The following is an 18,261-nucleotide window of genomic DNA, read 5'->3' as shown; positions in this document are numbered from 1 at the left end:
GATTTGTTCCCTAACCTAACTAAGGCCTTTGTTCCCTAAACCCAACTAAGTGGTTCTTTAAAGGGTTCCAGAAACATAACAAAGAGATTGTGTTCCCTAAACCTGACTAAGTGGTTTGTTCCCTAATCCTGACGAAGTGGTTTGTTCCCTAAACCTAACTAAGTAGTTTGTTCCCTAAACCTTACCAAGTGGTTTTGTTAACTTAACCTAACTAAGATGTTTTGTGACCTTAACCTAACTTCGTGTTCTGTTCCCCAAACTTAACGATGTGGTTTGTGACCGAAATCTAACTAAGAGGTTTAATCAACAAGATAAAGACGGCCAAAGTGCCAAACTCAAAGCTTTCAAACCAGAGTCCACACACCAGTGGGTTACATCACACTGACCACGTCCACTTCTTACATGCAGTCTGGATGGTGTTAGCTTACAGTAACAGAGAATCTGTTCATCTCAGTCCCTCAATTAACAAGACAGATCCACGGCTCGGACTGACTGTCACCATTAATTTTGACTTTATTACATGAGTGTGAAAGGCTTGTATCCTTTTCTCTGCAGCATTGATTGATGTGGGGGAACAAAGATGGTTCTTAACTGAAGTCATTCTCTTATGTCTCTTCAGTGAACTTCAGCAGAGTCGTGAATACACCTACACCATGATACATAATTTGCTCATGTTGACTGTGATCAACACAGCCAGGGCATGTATGCAGTTGATGCCGATAAAAACCACTACGAACAGGGTTAAAATGATTTCGGCACCAAAAACTGTGAAAGCATTTTCTGCCACCAGTTGAACACATGCTCTAATTCTTTTTTGCACGAAAGCCTCAACAGTAACCGCCACTCATTTTGTCATGAACATGATGTCTGCAAATTGCTTTTTTGGGTTGCAAACAACAGTGTACAACTCAAAGATATCCAATTTGCAAAGGTGGAACAAGGAGAGGCGCAGCAAATTGTCACATTTGACAAACTGACTGTTTGCTGTTTAACAATTCAATGATCGTGAATCAACTCTCCCTTTTGATTCCAGAACCCTCTGGCACATTGCATTGCCTATTGTAAGTTATTTTGTTAAATATAGTAACTGAGCTGTAGCTTGTGCTCCTTTTGAAGCAGGCAAAATGGATGAACTAAACATGCACACATGAAGGCAAACTGTAGCGGGTTCAGGTGCTTTGATCGTACGCATGGCTTCATTAAAGCTATGCAAAGACATGCCTGCAAAATGGATGAATGCTAGCCATCGTAGCTTTGATTTTAGATCGATTTAAAGCAGTTTCATGCAAACAGGTCCCTTTTTAAAGACTCAAGCCTGCAGTTCGTATAATACCATCTGTCTACTGGCTGCAAAAGAAATGGGAGAGACGTTATACATTTTTATTTTCCCCCTGAAGTCGGGTCTGAACGGCCTTTTTCTCTCCTCCTGTTCTGAAAGCTATTTTGAAGATAAGGGAGCTTAAATCGTGGTATGTTTGCTCTGACTGACGGGTTTCTCAGAGACGACTCCCGTCTCTCTTTGCCCAAAGTTTGCTTTCTCCAAAACAAACACTGACAAGATGGCAGCGGCAGTGAACCTACACACACTGTATATTTGTTTTTCTACACATCCCCAAACCTCTCTGACAATATATCTGCAGGCAAATGACAGACTGATATTCACCATTTTAAACGTTAAAAGGTTGCATATTGCAGCTTTAATATCACAGTGAAAACAAATGATCCACTATCAGCTGAAGAGTCTCTGACAAGAACACACTCAGTAGGGACAAAAAATATATATTTTGGGAGGACAGAATAATCCTAACCAATATTTGAGCCTGATAGGATTGTTTCGCAGATTGCGATAAAAACAATCACAATAACTTGATTGGGAATTTCCATTATCTGGATACTTGCAAACATAATTTGATTGTTTTTCACACAAAAAACAACAACTTTTGTATTTTACATAACTGAAGATGTTTCCATAAATTGCATTAAAATTCACTAGTATAAACTGAATATATACTTAAAATAATACACCCAATCTTAAAAGGAGACCCACGCCCTTGGTTTGCCCACTTCCTCAAATCCCTCTTGTAATGTGTTAAACTTTTGGTGCCCAAAAAGAAGAAGTACATTTGTGTTGTTGTTGTTGGATGGAGAAAGAAGTGAGGCAAAGACACAGAAGCTCTCATCAATAATTGAGGGAGTGTAAAGAAGGTGAGTACCCCTGTCCTCCCCGTCCTCCCTGACCTCCCGTCCCACTGAGCTGAACGGCATAAAAACCCTGCATACCTGCGCCACCGACTAGACACTGTACTTACCACAGTGTGTAACGGCTTGGCTACAGTTCACTCTCATCACGGCACAGACAGCCAAGAATAGCGACCAGCGGAGTCTACTGCAGAGTCCTCACAGTCACCCACTCAGCCAGTCAAGCACACAGAGCCGCTTTAAAACACTTCCTAGAGCCAGACATGTGGACTAAAGACGTGTTCTTACAGGTTATGTTAAGTTTTACATCACAAAGGAAAGTGAAATATTAATGAACGGGTTGTTTACAAAGAGTGTGATGTTGTTAATGAGATGAATCCGGTCCAGTCGGACAGTTTCCAGCCAAGCAGCCTTCAAAGAATACATTATACTGTTAGATCAGTCTGTAGCCTCACGTTAGCGTTTATTTATATATTTCTTTTTAATTATGGCCCATACATGTGGAAGTGGGTGTGTACCTGGTGTTTTATTCTTTTTATGTCTGCCATGTAAAGCACTTTACATAAAATTACCTTTTATTTATTGTTGTAATCAACCACACAAGATGCTTGTTTACAGATTAAACCTTCACTGCACAGCACGAGATGAAATGCCTCCAATCAGCAGACACCGGCTGCGTGATATATACGCCAGCATCGACATTGTGATATTGTGCATACGCAGTTATCATGCAGGGTGTGCTGCCTGATACAAAGGGAAACTGGTTGATGCTGGGAATACCATGAATGGAAACGTAACAACCTGGATTAGTTATTATAGTGAAGGAAAGTTTAAATTTGATGATTATGACCATACATTTCTCTCTCTCTTACAAATAAATCCCCTTGAGTATCTAACTTTCACTCCATATAAACATGGGACCATATGAACAATTTCACTTTTCACCACACATTTTTTTTAAGAAACGTTTTTATTATGTTACAGATAAGGCGCAACATTTTTTGTTTAACTGAAAATCCTTTTTAGTGAAAAACAATCAAATTATCTTTAATAAATTGATCAAAAAGAATGAAGCATCCCTGCATAAATAAAGGGTGAATAATATATTTTTTTATCCTCTTTTGTTGTTTTTTTTAAATCAGGCTCTAACTTTCACTTCTTTTTTACACACACACACACACACACACACACACACACACACACACACACACACACCCTATTCACGATTATCCCGATAACAGAAAATCCCCAAGATCAAGTTATTGTGAGTGATTATTATCGTGATACACGATGTGGCAATGCCAGATTTTTTTTTCAGATTGTGTAACAACTGTTTTAGATTATTCCAGAAGAACTGCTGACATGGCAAAAAAAACAAAAAAAAAGAAACAGCCGAGGTCTTATATAGAAAAGGAAGAGAGAGTGACGCCTGGGTAAACACCAGCTTCTCTGCATCACCCACCCCACTTACTGTAGACCACATACACTCACTCTCCATCTCCATCACACACACACACACACACACACAAATCCAGGACACACATCTGCACAGGATTATCAGATTAGCAGCCTGAGATTTGCCCCGACAGAGCCTGTGTGTGATGGAGAGTGAACTGGGGCACTTGGATGGTGATATTGTGATGAGGAAGCAACGCTGCTCTCTGACTGGTGCCCACGGTAACGCATCGTCCACCTGCAGAAGCAGTCTTCTTTCCCTCTTCCCGTCCCTGCCGTACTCATAGTGCACTTTCTGGCTGCGTCAATCCTTCACACACACACACACACACACACACACACACACACACACACACACACACACACACACACACACACACCATCTCCCCGTGGTAAATTACAGCTGGCGTGGAGGTCGTTTCACTCCAGCTGGCTGATAGACTTCAGATTCCTGAGCAGCAGATGTGATGAGCTATGGCGGCTTGGGGACAGGCAAGGTGGTCACTCGCACACACACACACACACACACACACACACACACACACACAGACACACACATGCACATTTGGACTACAACATACTTGTGAGGACTTATTATCATTCAATCTTGAATCCTGAAATTAACCTTCAACCCCAAACATTGCTCCGGGTCTCTGGGGGATGTGGACTGACAAGATTTGATCAATTCCTGATAAATTGTTTGAGTAGAAAAAGAGTAGGCCTACATACAGGCAAGTCCCCAGACTTTCAACCCTGAAGTCATTGTTTGGATAAAAACACAATTGAAAGGGGGTAAGGAATTGTATTTTAATTATTAATATTTCAAAGTATGTACTTTGATTGAAAAAAAAAAAGAAGATGTGTTTTACTAGAGCTTGTGTAAGGTCAACAGATTGTAATCCTCTAATATATATTTTATATTGCTGTGAAAACTTCTCTTTCAAACAATTGGACTTATCGAAGTTTCTTGCCAAAACAAATATAATCAAAACAAATAGAATTATCTCAGAGTTCTGGATAGAGACAAATGTCACCGTGCTGTGCCAGAATCGATGTGGCAAACATTTGAGATGATTAACTGTGATTCTGGCTACAACATCAGAGTGAGAAAAGGTTACTAATAGTGGACAAAGAGGTCTTGACAGCTAGGAACCTGTTCTCTATGGGAACAGTCTCTTCATTCCCATTCCATTGTCAAAAGTCCAAATCTCCTCCCTACTAAGCGACTTGCACAATACGATAATTACCCTCAGGACAGCCATTGTTAGCACAACCAGATGAGGTGGGTATAGGTCAGGGAAATATAAACATAGCTCATGCATTTGAACAATGGGCCGATGCTGTCAAGGAGCCAGAACTGCTGGAGGTGAAGAGTGGAACTCATATCAGCCATGCAAACACATCCCTGTGCACACAGACTAAATGCCAAGCAGTTTGTCAAGTGTTAGAAAAAATGGCTGAGATCTCTTTTTACCAGCAGCAGCAGCAGCAGCAGCCACCTGCATTGATTTATGCAGACACGAAGCTTGAGGAAATTCAAGAGTGAAACGAGCACATCGTCAAGTGTTTGGCCAGATACAAACAAACCCAACAAACTGACTGTCTAAAATGTCAGCATTTTAGAAAAATGTCACACAAGAAAATCCCGTCAGTAAAACAGAGATGTGTGCAGATGTTTGGCTTTATTGTATGTATAAGTTCATGGTTTAGAGAAGGTTTGATGCTGGGAAATTGGAGAAAGGTATATCCTGACGCATGTCAAGACAATCTGGCAAGACAATCTCCCAACTAAACTTGCACACGTGCTTGATCAATAGTTTAACCCAATTAGTCAATAGTTCTAATTATCTAGTTGGACCTGTTCGATGTGTCAGATATCACATTTTCAGGTTGAAGCTACCGGTTGTGAACATTAAGCTGTGAAAAGGAAGGCTTCAGTGCTGAAAGCAGAACTCAAGAATGGAACTGGAAACATTGATGGGCAAATTCCAGAATGGATTCGGATTAAATAACGTCTTTATTCCCACTGTTTTAGAAACGAAGACCAATCAAAATGACATCCACAACGTCCACTGTTGGTGCTCGGCAGTGTAGCAAATGTGCACCACACACGCACACACTCTCTCACACACACACACGCACATCTCTCACACACACACACGCACACTGACTAAACTGCCATGCAGAAGAAGATTCAGGCAGAAACACACTGCAGGCACCGTGTGCCACTGGGGTTTCAGACATGAGATGCATCCACTCAAGAGCAGAGGAGGGAGTTGCAGGTGTTCCTGGTAACACGGATGTTTGCCCGATGGCATACGGCCGGCTGGTGGAGACACATGTTATTGTCACAAATACACCACAGGCCTCTATCCTGAGAGTTCATCATCCCATTTAAATTTCTAAGCTTGCCGCAGGGCTCGTTTTTCTCTGAAGGTAACGTGGGATTATGATTACAGTTTCTGGTAGCAGTCAGGTGTTGGGATTACATTTCCAACAGTAGCCATACTTTGACTTTGAGGTATGCGCTAGGTAGGGACTTCATTCCTCTCATTGCCATCTCAATGCTTCTGGATGAACTGGATATTGTATTTTAAGAACTTTCATCACTCCCATCAAACGTTGTTCTACAAGCTGAAATTCCATTTTAGCATCCATCGCATACAGCAAATTCACAGAATGGTCAATAAAAGACAGACTGCCCATTGGCCCATTATCCCAGTAACAGTTCGAAAACAACCATTGTTCCTGAGGCCCATTGCTCTCAAAACATAAATGCTCTCCCTACAACAAACCAAAGTGCATGGCTAAGCATTATGCAAAATTATGCCATCGCAACTTCCTGATTTTTCGTACTACCTGCCCTACACTGATTGGCTACCACTCGTTACCTTTATTGGTTGGGCTGCTGAGGTTTAGGTATGAGGAGTGAGATGATTTAGATATAGGGTAACAATATCAGGGTGAACCAATCAGAGAGTATGGGTCCTGCCTTCGCCATAGTAGGAGAAAATTGTCATACCTGGCAGGTCCTATTGGACGGAAAGTCCAATTTTCCGACTGTTAGGGTTTCAGAATAATGGGCCACCGGAACTATGGCATGGTCTAAGCAGATAAACGTCCTGGGAACAAGTTTAACACCTGAAAACACCCTGTCTTGTCTTGTAGTGAATCCTACAGCTGACAACACAAAAGGCTATTAATAGCGTGCCAGGATGAATTCTCAAGTTAAATGAGTAAAAGATGAATTCCTGTTTATGCTGAGCAAAAGAACAAGAAAACAATGCAGAGAAAACGATGCATTTTTCAGCTTCAGAGCTGCATGATGAATTGCCATCCAGCACATAATCATTAATTAAGAAGGATGTATGGAGTTCGTTTTCCTCTCGGAAGTAATTTTTACTGCTTATGCAACTTTTAAATATCTACTCGTGACGTTATTTAAAAAAGTGCAGTGTTGAGCATTTATGGAATATAACATGAGTGTATGTTCCCGGGAGTCAACGAGCAGTTTTCAACAAGACCTAGAGCCAAGTGATGGTCCCAGTCCAACTACTGCACTGGTTACATAAAACACCCTTTATAGCGCTCGCAGAGAAGGATTTCTGCTTAGAACATGTTAAGGCGAAGCCCAAGAGTGAAAGAAAAAAGGCATGTCTGTGTCTGAACAGATGGAGAGCAGCAGAGAAAACTGTTTACCTGGCACATAGTGTGAAATCCTGTTTAGAACTGCCTTTTTGAGCACTTCTGGGAGGTGGAAGCACACAAATACTGCGGGAGAAAATATACCATAAAAAGGAGGCAAACAGCCTCTCAATGTGTGCTCACAGCACAGCAACAACATATTCCTGCTCTGGCCTTTCACCAGACAAGAAATACACTGTGTAAAAGCACACACAACAAGTCTTTATAGATCTCGCCACCACTGGAGTCCACCAAAAAAAATCAATACTCCATTTCTATTTTCCACTGGAATATCTGAAACGGCCAGACGCTTCTGTGTATCTGTATCTGAATACCTCATCTTTGATCATTATGTCATTAGAACACAAATCCAGTCCAAAGGCAGCCTGATTACTTTTTATAATGGCAGACAGTTTAATCGATACTTGTTGGCATTAAAGATGTATTTCCCTAAAGTGCAAACCAGAAGAAATTAGCTCTGATCATCAAGATGCTTCATCCAAGACTGCCATTGATTCATGCTTAATTCTTTGGCAAACAAAACATAATTTGTGTCAATGAAATGCTATGTGATTATACATGTTTTAGCCCTTTTACTGCAAATCATGCATCACAACTCACACTGCTGTGTTTAAGAAATGTAAACACATATTTTATATTGTAACAAATGCACTACTTTGAACCCAAACTATGAGCTTTTCTTAACCAAGTAGTTAATTCATCACTTTTAATTAGCGCTTCACCATTCAGAACAAGAGGGGGCCCAGCAGCTTATTTCTTAGCCCCTGGGCCCCAGAATGGTTCATTGTGGCCCTGCTTTACACCCATAGCATTGTTTCATATTCCTCATCTGTACACATGCTTCCTCTGTGGAACACCATGGAGGCAGATATAAAGAAAAAACATCTGCAGCCATCCATTAGATATGAGGCTTCCCCCATCATCAGCTATTATTAGATTGTATTTCAAGATCAGGGGAAAGCAACGGGAGTATTCAACATACAGCCTGACTGGAAACGAATGGATTAAAACAGCGGGTCACCTTCAAACAGTATATGTTACCTCTGTAACATCAAAGCACCATAATGAAACCAAGTATTATAATTAGCAATCTACAATGAAATAGCTGCGTAGTCAAGATAATGACTTGATAATTACCGTGTCCATGTTAACTGTAACCAAAGGAAGAAACACTCACTCAAATGAATAAAGGAGAAATGTGGGAAAACAAGCACAATCTATATTGCATTGATTTATGACTGAATGAGGGGGGAGGAAATAAAAATGTAAATCAGAAACGAGGACTGAGACTTCCCTCTGAACACGTTTCTTTAGAAGCCCAAATTACAGAAGAAATAGTCCCAGATAAAAGCAGGCATGCTCTCGTTACCACAATACTGCAGCACTACAAAGTAGTTCAGTTCCAAAGTGATGTGTTTCCACTCATTGTTTTACTTATTCAAGTCCTGGTAGCTCATTAAAGCTGCTATACGGCACGTACTGTATTTAGGCCAGAGAGGAGGCCTTTAGAAGTTGGGACAGAATCCTCACAAAGAGGACCGGAGTGTGCTAAGAAGATCTACACGGAAAAGCCGGTATCAGGCACTCAACAGTCATCCTGGTCCCGGAAAACCCTCCATCACAGAGTCTTTGAGAGACTGGTGTTGGCCCACATGAAAGCACACCACAGGACCCCTGCTGGACCCCCTGCAGTCTGGGATGATGCCGTCAACATTGGACTGTACTGCATCCAGCACCACCGCAGGGGAATACACACACACACACACACACACACACACACATATATATAATAAATGGTCATGGAGATGAGTATCCAGGGTCTCTATCTTCCGTATGGTGACATATTTCCAGTGAAAAAGGAGCCGGGACATAACTTTAGGAGGAATTTGATTTGACGGTTGAAAAGATAAGCTTGTAGATAAGATAAGCTAAAAAGTTGTAGATCGATTGATAATTATGGATATTATTGTTTCATATCAGTTGGTACCATCTGATGTAAACGCATCATATTTTGTTTGCCAGGAAACAAAAATGTGAGCCATTTTTGCTATTTTTTACATTTTTGCTATTTTTTAATTTGATGGAATCAAATATTCAAATATTCATGTATATTTATAATATTGTCACATTGTTTGTTCTTGTCCTATGTTGATAAAGAGAGCATCAACAAGCCAACACACCCTCCGTTAGAATACTGATTGCAGCTCGTGGCCCTTTTAGAAAATGACCTGCGGGTGCCGTCTCCTGTTCAGCCGGTGGAGCGACGCCAAAGCTTTTGCCTCTTGATTGCATCACAGATTAGCGTCTTGGCACTGAGGGCACTTTCATGTCCACAATGCACGCTCAACTGTGCAAGATAATAGCCCGCCTTGAAGTCTGGCTCGGCTGCATTATCAGATGCAGTTTAACATCTCGCCTTCATGACAACTAACCGGCTGAGAAATGACAGAAAAATCCACTAAATCCCACCGAAGGACCTTCACTGTACAATGGGTCTGACACAAGTCCAGCCAGTGTTTTGTCATGTTGTGGAGCATGTCGACAGTTTTTATTGAGACCTTAAAAAACGCCACAATGTCCTTGTTATTAAAGTGGATTCAGAATAGGAAGAAATAAAAGACATTTCATATGAAACTCCATCGAAATCTTGAGAGAGAGAATTCCTGATTTTCAGCGGACAACCTCTGCTCAAGATGCACTTACTCGCTTCTTCTAGAGCTTCCGAACATCAAGCTTTGGACAGCTTTTATGTCAGGGAAGTCTCGGAGTAACTGAACTGCTGCAAAATGAAAGCGCAGTACAAACATATTTGGTGAAAATAGAGCTAAACTACAACAATCTGACATTTGATGGTAAAGAAGAAGCAGCAGAAGCCTGGATGATGACTTCTAGTTTCCGTGGGCTCTTCTTGTGGACACAGTGAAGGCAGATCTCATTCAAACTGGCCTGCCTCACCTTTTAAACTCCACACCTCCAGTGAGGATGACTTCCTGTCAAAAATCTCCCATCTAAAGCACAAACGGATTGAGAGAGGCCATTCCAGAACCACAGGGGACGATAAACAAATCCTTAAACAGGCTGACGAGTGTACTGTAAAACTCTGTGTCCATTTGAAGGTAGGAAGGTCTGCCAAAGAGATAAAGAACGTGTCTTGCTCCACTTCCTCTTTTGTCCGTGTTTACCTCAGCTTTTATCCAGACTTATTATCTACTGGTTGTTAAACAATGTGAAGCATCCGTGGCTGAATGATGGTCTCCAGGCCTTTACACATCAGGGGCGTGATTCTTGGATGTCGTGGGCTTTTATTGTGAAAGGTAAGATTGAAAGGGGTGGATCTGGTCTGTGCTGCGTTTGTCAAGGTTGAAAGGAGTAAGGATGTCTAACGTGTTGTTTCTCTACTCTTCAACGTGATCGGGAGATGCATTCATTTGCAAAAATCCACCTTTTTATGATTAATGTGTTGTGTTCCGTGTGGAAATATTCACAACAAAAACAACAGTTCAAAGAAGATGTACCCACTTGAGATGAATGAATTAATCGCACAATAAAAAGCAGCCCCTGTTGTGAAAAGGCCTTGACTGTCTTCTACTGTAAATTACCTCCAACATGAACTTACCTCGATATGAGAACAAAACTAAAAATTACCTTTTTTTTCTCCTTAAAATGAGAATACCTCCAAACTGTTATGTCCATGGCAAAGGGGAGTTAAATGAATATTGTGAACATGAGCTGCTCTTAAATCCAGAATCCCTAGAAGTCGATTTCCGTGTCTCGTCGTGTTGTTATTAAAGGTATGAGCACACAGACCTCATCACAGCTTCTTAAATCATGCAAATATCCCGCTGCAGTGTTGTTTTGAAGGTACTAACCGTATCTACCGTGATTGATGAAGGCTCCCTGTCTGTTTCACTACAGGCACATTCCCCTCTGGCTGCGCTGGGCGGCGACACAAAATCAATTAATCAACAAACACTGTTGATTTCTTCCCGTGGAGCCGTCATCAAAACTATATTTTGGTCCAGCGAGCGCCTGCTGTCTGTCAGCCTGCCGCTGTCCGCTCGGCCACCGGCGATAAATGAGTCAGTGTGACTGGAGGCCATCGGGTATAAAGACTTTGTGGATCCACACAATTTTCCTTTTCACGAGCTTTATTATATGATAGTGTTTTGTAGTGAATCAGATTTTCCGCCCAAACACAGAAAACGTTCCCCTGGGAGCCCTCGGTGTCACCAGGAACATCTCAACAAGCTTCATTCAAGAAACACTCTGAGAAACATGTTCCTTCTCGAGTGGCTTTCGAGTGATGGAGGAGTTTCTTGAATTTCCATCTAATTAGAATTTTAGGTACACACACCATTAAGGAGTGGTCCCAACAGGTTGTAGGAACAGGGAATATGGGATTTTATCTCGATAAAATAGTACGATAAGTTGATCGGGGTGAATTTCCAGTATCAGGATAATCGTATATATTGTCTAGTTGGCTCTATGTAGTCATGAAAAATAGACTCTGATTAAAAACAAATAGGCCTCCAGGGAATCATCAGAAAGAACAGACTCACAAAATGTTGCTCATTTAAAAAAATGTTATTGATTCAATAGTTTTTATTCATCTTTAACAATCTCCGCAAAGAAAGACGTGATGCTATAGAAATGACTTTCTTGACTCAATGTGCTCAGAATTTGAAGCATATTTTGATGATTATCAGGATAATATCGTGAACATTTTTGTCATCGTGACATGAAATCTTCATATCATGCCTAAGTAGAACGAGCAGAAACTAACTGTAACTATACATGGGAGTTATTCTATATCCAAACCTCCTTTTACACTCGTGGTTTGTGTATTTCATATCTTGGAGGCATGAATGCTGAGTTTGAGTTCTGTAAATTACACTTCATAACCATATTGACATTATCCTGTTTGAATAATTTATTTGAATTTAAATATAATCACATAACGTAATGAGATCATCATTCATTTAAATTGGCCGTTAAAACGATTTGGAGAACACGACAACGGCAGCGAACGTCTCCAACTGCAGAGCGACTTGGATGATTTGACGCCCTCCCGTCGCCGCCATCGCCGGCCCAACGGCGAGACCTTTTTTCACACGGAAGCATTTCCTATTTATTTCAGCACGGCTCCCCAGAGACACGGCATTAACAGCGCTCATTATTCCCTCCATTCCTCAGCTTCGGCAGGTCCCTTAATTCTGCTGCTGAAGCTGTTAAAAATAATAGACTTTTCTTTATGGATCTCCAAAAGCACAACTTGTGTATAGGACACATGGGCATGGGCGAGGAGCCTGTTATCGGGGTGTTAAAGTCCAACTTTCATTCCAGCCACAAAAAAAACACATCCAGTGGAACAAAGATGGAGCCGTGTGCAAAAGAAGAAACACATAAAATCATAACAAGCATAACGTTTAGAAGACATAGCTTATCTCTAACCGCACAGGTGCTAAAGATGAGACTGGGAGCATTCTGATTGGCTCTCAACGTGTAGCATCTAACTGTGGACTCTTAAAGGGGCACACACACAACAGCCAGAGGCCGGCTTTACTACTTCACCACTTCCTGCTAAATTGTTGCAAGCCATCTCAGTGTGATCGGGGCCTAAGACCATACAAATAAGATGTATGGATGTTGAAAATGGGCGTCGTCCCCCTTTAACATGACCAACCTAATAGGCTGCTGCAGGAGAGCACATTCATCCTGATTGGTTACTTTTTAAAACAACAATAATGCAGCTCTAACCCTCCTTATGCAACTGCCCTAGCTTACACACACACACACACACACACACACACACACACACACACACACACACACACACACACTTCTAATGCTTCACTCTGATGTCACTAAATATTAATCGTAAGTAACTTTCTGTAGACACACGTGCCTTTGGCGGTATTGCTCTTTCAGAAATCATCATACAGTGCATTGTCATTGGTTAATACCAATTATGTGGTGTCCAGTACAATGGAAGCTGGACCGCAGGTAATGGGCCTGCAGTAATAATAATAATAATAATAATAATAATAATAGTAATAATAATTATGATCTAAATTATTGATGAGAGCTATTCACCACTTGGAAAGCTTGCTGGGTTTTTATAGGTCTGACCTCAAGTTGAAGTTAGAAAGAAATACACGATACACATCAAAACTCCAATTTGCTCCTATTAATTATATCGTGTTCCTGATTGGCTTAAAACCACTTCAACAGTTGGGTGGGGCTCGGTCAATGGCGCATGGCGGTTGTCACGTGACGCCCATTCACTACCGTGCGGGCCAGGGTGCCGAGGAAAGAGGACAGCCTGGTGTGTGGAATGCGTAATTACGGTGGAATTACGCACCGGTTCTTTTTTTTGACTGTAGTGAATCCACACTGGTGCAAAAATAAACATCTGACAGAGTCTCTCCTCGGTGGCATCACTTCATTCATTTCAACACTGAGATAGGCCTACTACAAGTTTTACCCAAAATGGTCGCATCTGCTGTGATTTTAGAAAACAACTCTTGGACATCTAAAGGGGAGACAGTCATTTTTCAGTAATTTCCATTCATACCATTTATTTTAATGAATAAGTCGTTAAATACATGAATACTGCATTGCAAAGTCACGTATTGGCTGAAACACAGTGAGGTGAGGGAACGCATCGGCCCCCGTTGATGAGCGCTGGATGGCTCAGGCGCATCTGCCTGGTCCGCGCGCGCGGAGCCCGTCAACAGCGTGACCTACAGAGCCGCATCGCTCACCGGTGCGCACAGCTGCTTCGTGTGAGAATAACTCTGACTGAATTGTTTTCTAGAGCCCAGAGACTTCACGGTGACGGAGAGGACAGGAGCACGGGACATGTCCGCGGAGCAAAAACATAAATAAATAAAAACAAAAATCAAACACAGAAAAAAAAAGAATCCATCATGTTCATCGTGGTTTGCATGAAAAGGCACCCATGTCATGCGTGCGTCAGAAGCCTGCGCATCCAGTCCGAAGGGCTACACGGTGATTGTCTCCACACACACACACACACACACACACACACACACACACACACACACACACACACACACACACACACACACACACACACACACATAACCAAGCACCCAAACTGAGGAACATTTATCAGTTTTTCTCTCAATGCGTCGTAGCAAGATTTCTTGTGAATTAATCCTCACAAACCAACATCAGCCTCGCTCATCTCACACGACTCCAGGAAGGAAAAGTACCAAAAAAATAACATTCATTCATCTGATGCACCTGCCCAAGAGACAGCAACGACGCCCATAACTCACCTGATATGCTGACAAGAAAATTGGCGTGAAGAATGATCAATATTTCCCAAAGTATATCCATCCTCTGTCTTCATTCCACGTACATTACGCGCGGATTAGAAATGATACAAAACAGGGGAAAAAACGGAGCCTTCTCAGTTGCAGATGTCCTGATGTCCCTCACTGGATCCCGCTGTACACCTTCCACCAGGTATTTTCCACACCAGACGCATAGCAGGTGATCGAAGCCGTGGGGAATAAATGTTGCACCACCAAAGGTAACAATTCCAGAGATGACTGTTTGGGAGAAGAAGAAGGAAAAAAAACTCCAAGACAAAAGAGCCGAGCAAGGACGCTGATCCCCAGTCAGTTCACTGTGTTATTCCCGTGCGCCCTGAGAACGCCACACGCCCGTCCATCCATCCGGCGCTGAATCACACAGTGGGCATCCCGTTCTCACCACGGAGAGACACACAACACCGAGGTCTATGTGGAGAGGGAGAGAGGGAGGGAGAGAGACAGAGACAGAGAGCGCATTAATGAGGTGGGACAGCTGTGGGATCAGACTAACACCTGGAGACGCCTCACAACTCAGAAACTCGTATCGCCAGGTGGCGAGCCTTCCGATCTAGACTTCTCCCCTTTACTGCACAAGGGACGAGCGTCAAGCTACACGGAATGAGACCACGACTTCCGGTGTGGACTGTCAAAGTTAAAGCTTTGGTTTGTTCATTGAGTGTTTGCCGTTTCGTCAAATATACTTTGTGAATCAAGCAAATAATACCAGAACATATCATCTATTATTAGAATATAACGTGATTGCATCGTCATTTATTGACACCGTTTTATGCATCATTATTGGGCTGAGCGCGTGCACGTTCAGATTGAATTCTGCTCTTGAATCTTTTAATTTGTACACGCAACTCCACATTTCCGGTGTTGTCCTGTCTAGCTGTGTTGAGCTTGACGCAGGGTGACTTCGCTCGCCATCCCGCCACCACACACACACACACACACACACACACACACACGCACACACACACACACACACACACACACACACACACACACTAGGGCACATCTGGAATGCGGATTCCACAAAGTTAAAAGCACATAGGAGTGAATGTGAGGAGTGTCATTAACACACTTACAGCGACCGGAGACTAATGTCACAGCGCAGAGGCGAATAAAAGCAGCAGGAAAGTCCGAACCGCGCCGCTTTGACGCACCGGAGCAGCAGCGATCGGTCCTGAAACGAGACAGCTGACGACTTAAAGTAGATCGTAGAAGATGAAAAACAATCCAACTTGGAAAAACAAAGAGGATGCTGCTCTGCCGAAACCTCCTCCGAGGAACGAAACGTTGATAATAATCAACAGTGATCTAATAAACTCCAAACGTCCGCCTGGTCCGGTTGCGTCTTCTCCTCTAACGGATCGTAGTGGTCCTGTTGGCTGGCGTCAGTCTGGCACCGGGCACCCAGCGATGCCACCCAGGTCCGCGGGTCTGGCTACTGGAATCTGTTACGCTTTGAGAGTGGAGCGCGCGGCCGCGGGCGGATGCGCGCACACAGGCAGGCGGGGGCACAGGTGGATGAAAACCGCGCACTGCAGACAAATAAAATGTCTCACGTTTTTGGTGTTGACATGTTGTTTGTGTTGAATGGGAAGTTGATTGGGACGAGGTGACGACAGGGATCTGCGAGACGTAATAGAAAAGACACGTGATTAGATTAGAAAGTGTGTGTGTGTGTGTGTGTGTGTGTGTGTGTGTGTGTGTGTGTGTGTGTGTGTGTGAGAGAGAGAGCCAGAGAGACAGAGAGAGAACATACAACAAACAAGATCATGTCCAAAGAACTGGCAGTCTTTCCACCAATCTGCTCGTTTCATATAGAAAACTGTGTGTGTGTGTGTGTGTGTGTGTGTGTGTGTGTGTGTGTGTGTGTGTGTGTGTGTGTGTGTGTGTGTGTGTTTAAGCTCCACACACTGCATAGTATATTAAAAACTCTCTTAATGTAATTGTTATCGCCTTTGCACTAAAATATTCATATTTAACATTTTAACAAATAACCTCTAAAGCTAGTGAACATGTCATTCCAAACCTAAATTAAAAGTTTTTACAACAAACTTGCATTGTGTTGATTTTGGTGACCCCTGTGGACAAAAGCAGTAGTGATTCAATGAACCTGCAGGTGCCAGAATCGCTTTGGAAACCTGTCATTTTACTACAGCCGGGTCTGATAGTGTTCCATCTACTGATGATTACATATCAGCAAAAACCTCCCAAAAAAATAACTTTATTATGACACCAAGATTTTTCCAAATAGACCTTGTTATTGCAGAGATAGGCTACTATGTATTCAGTTTGGACATGATTCTGAGCCGGACACCCGTGGTTCAAGAGGTTAACAAAGCAATCTGTATTTTCTGTCTCCAGACGACTAATCAATTAAAGGTTAAGGCTTGTTGATATTCATTTTTTTTTTTTAAATCTACACTACATCCCATTAAAGACCAGAATCAAAGCTTGATAGATCTTCTTCCTCTGCTCCAAAAACACATCAATGAGCCACACACTTGCACCCTGCGACACCTTCCTTCATTACCATAACACTCCGTTTATTTGGACTCGATCCCACACACACCTCACCTTCTTTGTATTAAGGAACCACCTGAGAAGCCATCTTTGGAAACTGTTTGGATAAGGGCAGGCACTTTCAAAAAACTATGTGTTGTGTCACTGGATGAACCACCTGTCAATCAAACTCTTGCCGAAGCAAGTCAGTAGATGAACAGTAAAAAAAATAGTTCTATTATTTGTTGTTCTTTCAATGATAAATACTCATCAGTTCTGATAGAACTGATGCTATCGGAGCATCTACCCCAACCTCTTTGAGACTGTATTTAAACATGCGAGTTTAATGATTTCTTTGTTAATCTACAACAATTAACATTTGAAAGTCATACAACTCCACCAAAGCTGTTGTTTCCCAACTGTTAACAGCCGGCACTCTCCTGGAAACATTCAGCTGGGAGCGTTTTAGAGGCCCGGCGTTTTTTTCAGCAGAGAGCTTTGGTTGCGTTTGGTTGCTATGATATTGAAATGTGGGTCGAGGCAGAGTTCTTGTTCTGCATGAAGGGGAGGCTGAAGAGAAAGAGGACGGACCCGCCTGGTCCACGTGGGTTCATGAGATGAGGGGATAGCGAGTCATGATAGAAAGGGAATGAAGGTATACCTGTAACTTATAGGGTTGTACCTTGATGAAACACATCAGAGCTGCTTATTGACATTTCTTTACAATTATAAAATCTGCATTTCATGCTTGAAAATGGCTCTACTGTTTGAAATCAGCCCTAATCTTGGAATGCCAATTATGAGATAGAGTTGACTGTTTGGTAAATATGATAAATAACTGGTTCTGACTTTTGCTGTTGCCTTCTTGGCCAGGTCACCCTTGTGAAAGCGGTCCTCGATCTCAGTGGGCTTTTACCTGGTTAAATAAAGGTTAGCCCTCTAACCAGAAACCCCCCTCCTCACTTCTCCCCACATCATCTTTATAGTGCTGCAGGAATGAGTCATAAAACGGGAAATGAGTCAGCATTTATCAAATGAAGTCATG

At 42.3% G+C, this 18,261-nt stretch overlaps 1 protein-coding gene across 1 annotated transcript in view; it reads right to left on the bottom strand.

The window, feature by feature from the left end:
• Positions 1-16,072, bottom strand: part of ca10a (carbonic anhydrase Xa) — a 153,792-nt gene extending 137,720 nt beyond the window's left edge. The window contains exons 1-2 of the mRNA XM_084040266.1: positions 15,794-16,072; positions 14,664-15,128 (exon numbers count right to left, since the gene is read on the bottom strand). Of these exons, the coding sequence (XP_083896392.1) occupies positions 14,664-14,724 (61 nt within the window). The 5' untranslated portion in view covers positions 14,725-15,128; positions 15,794-16,072. The remainder of the gene's footprint in view (positions 1-14,663; positions 15,129-15,793) is intronic.
• Positions 16,073-18,261: the final 2,189 nt, after the last annotated feature.

This window comes from Eutrigla gurnardus (genome assembly GCF_963514095.1).
Source record: "Eutrigla gurnardus genome assembly, chromosome: 22".
In the NCBI taxonomy this organism is placed as follows: domain Eukaryota; kingdom Metazoa; phylum Chordata; class Actinopteri; order Perciformes; family Triglidae; genus Eutrigla; species Eutrigla gurnardus.
Note: the sequence above shows the minus strand (reverse complement) of the source record. Positions and strands in the feature narration are given on the sequence as shown.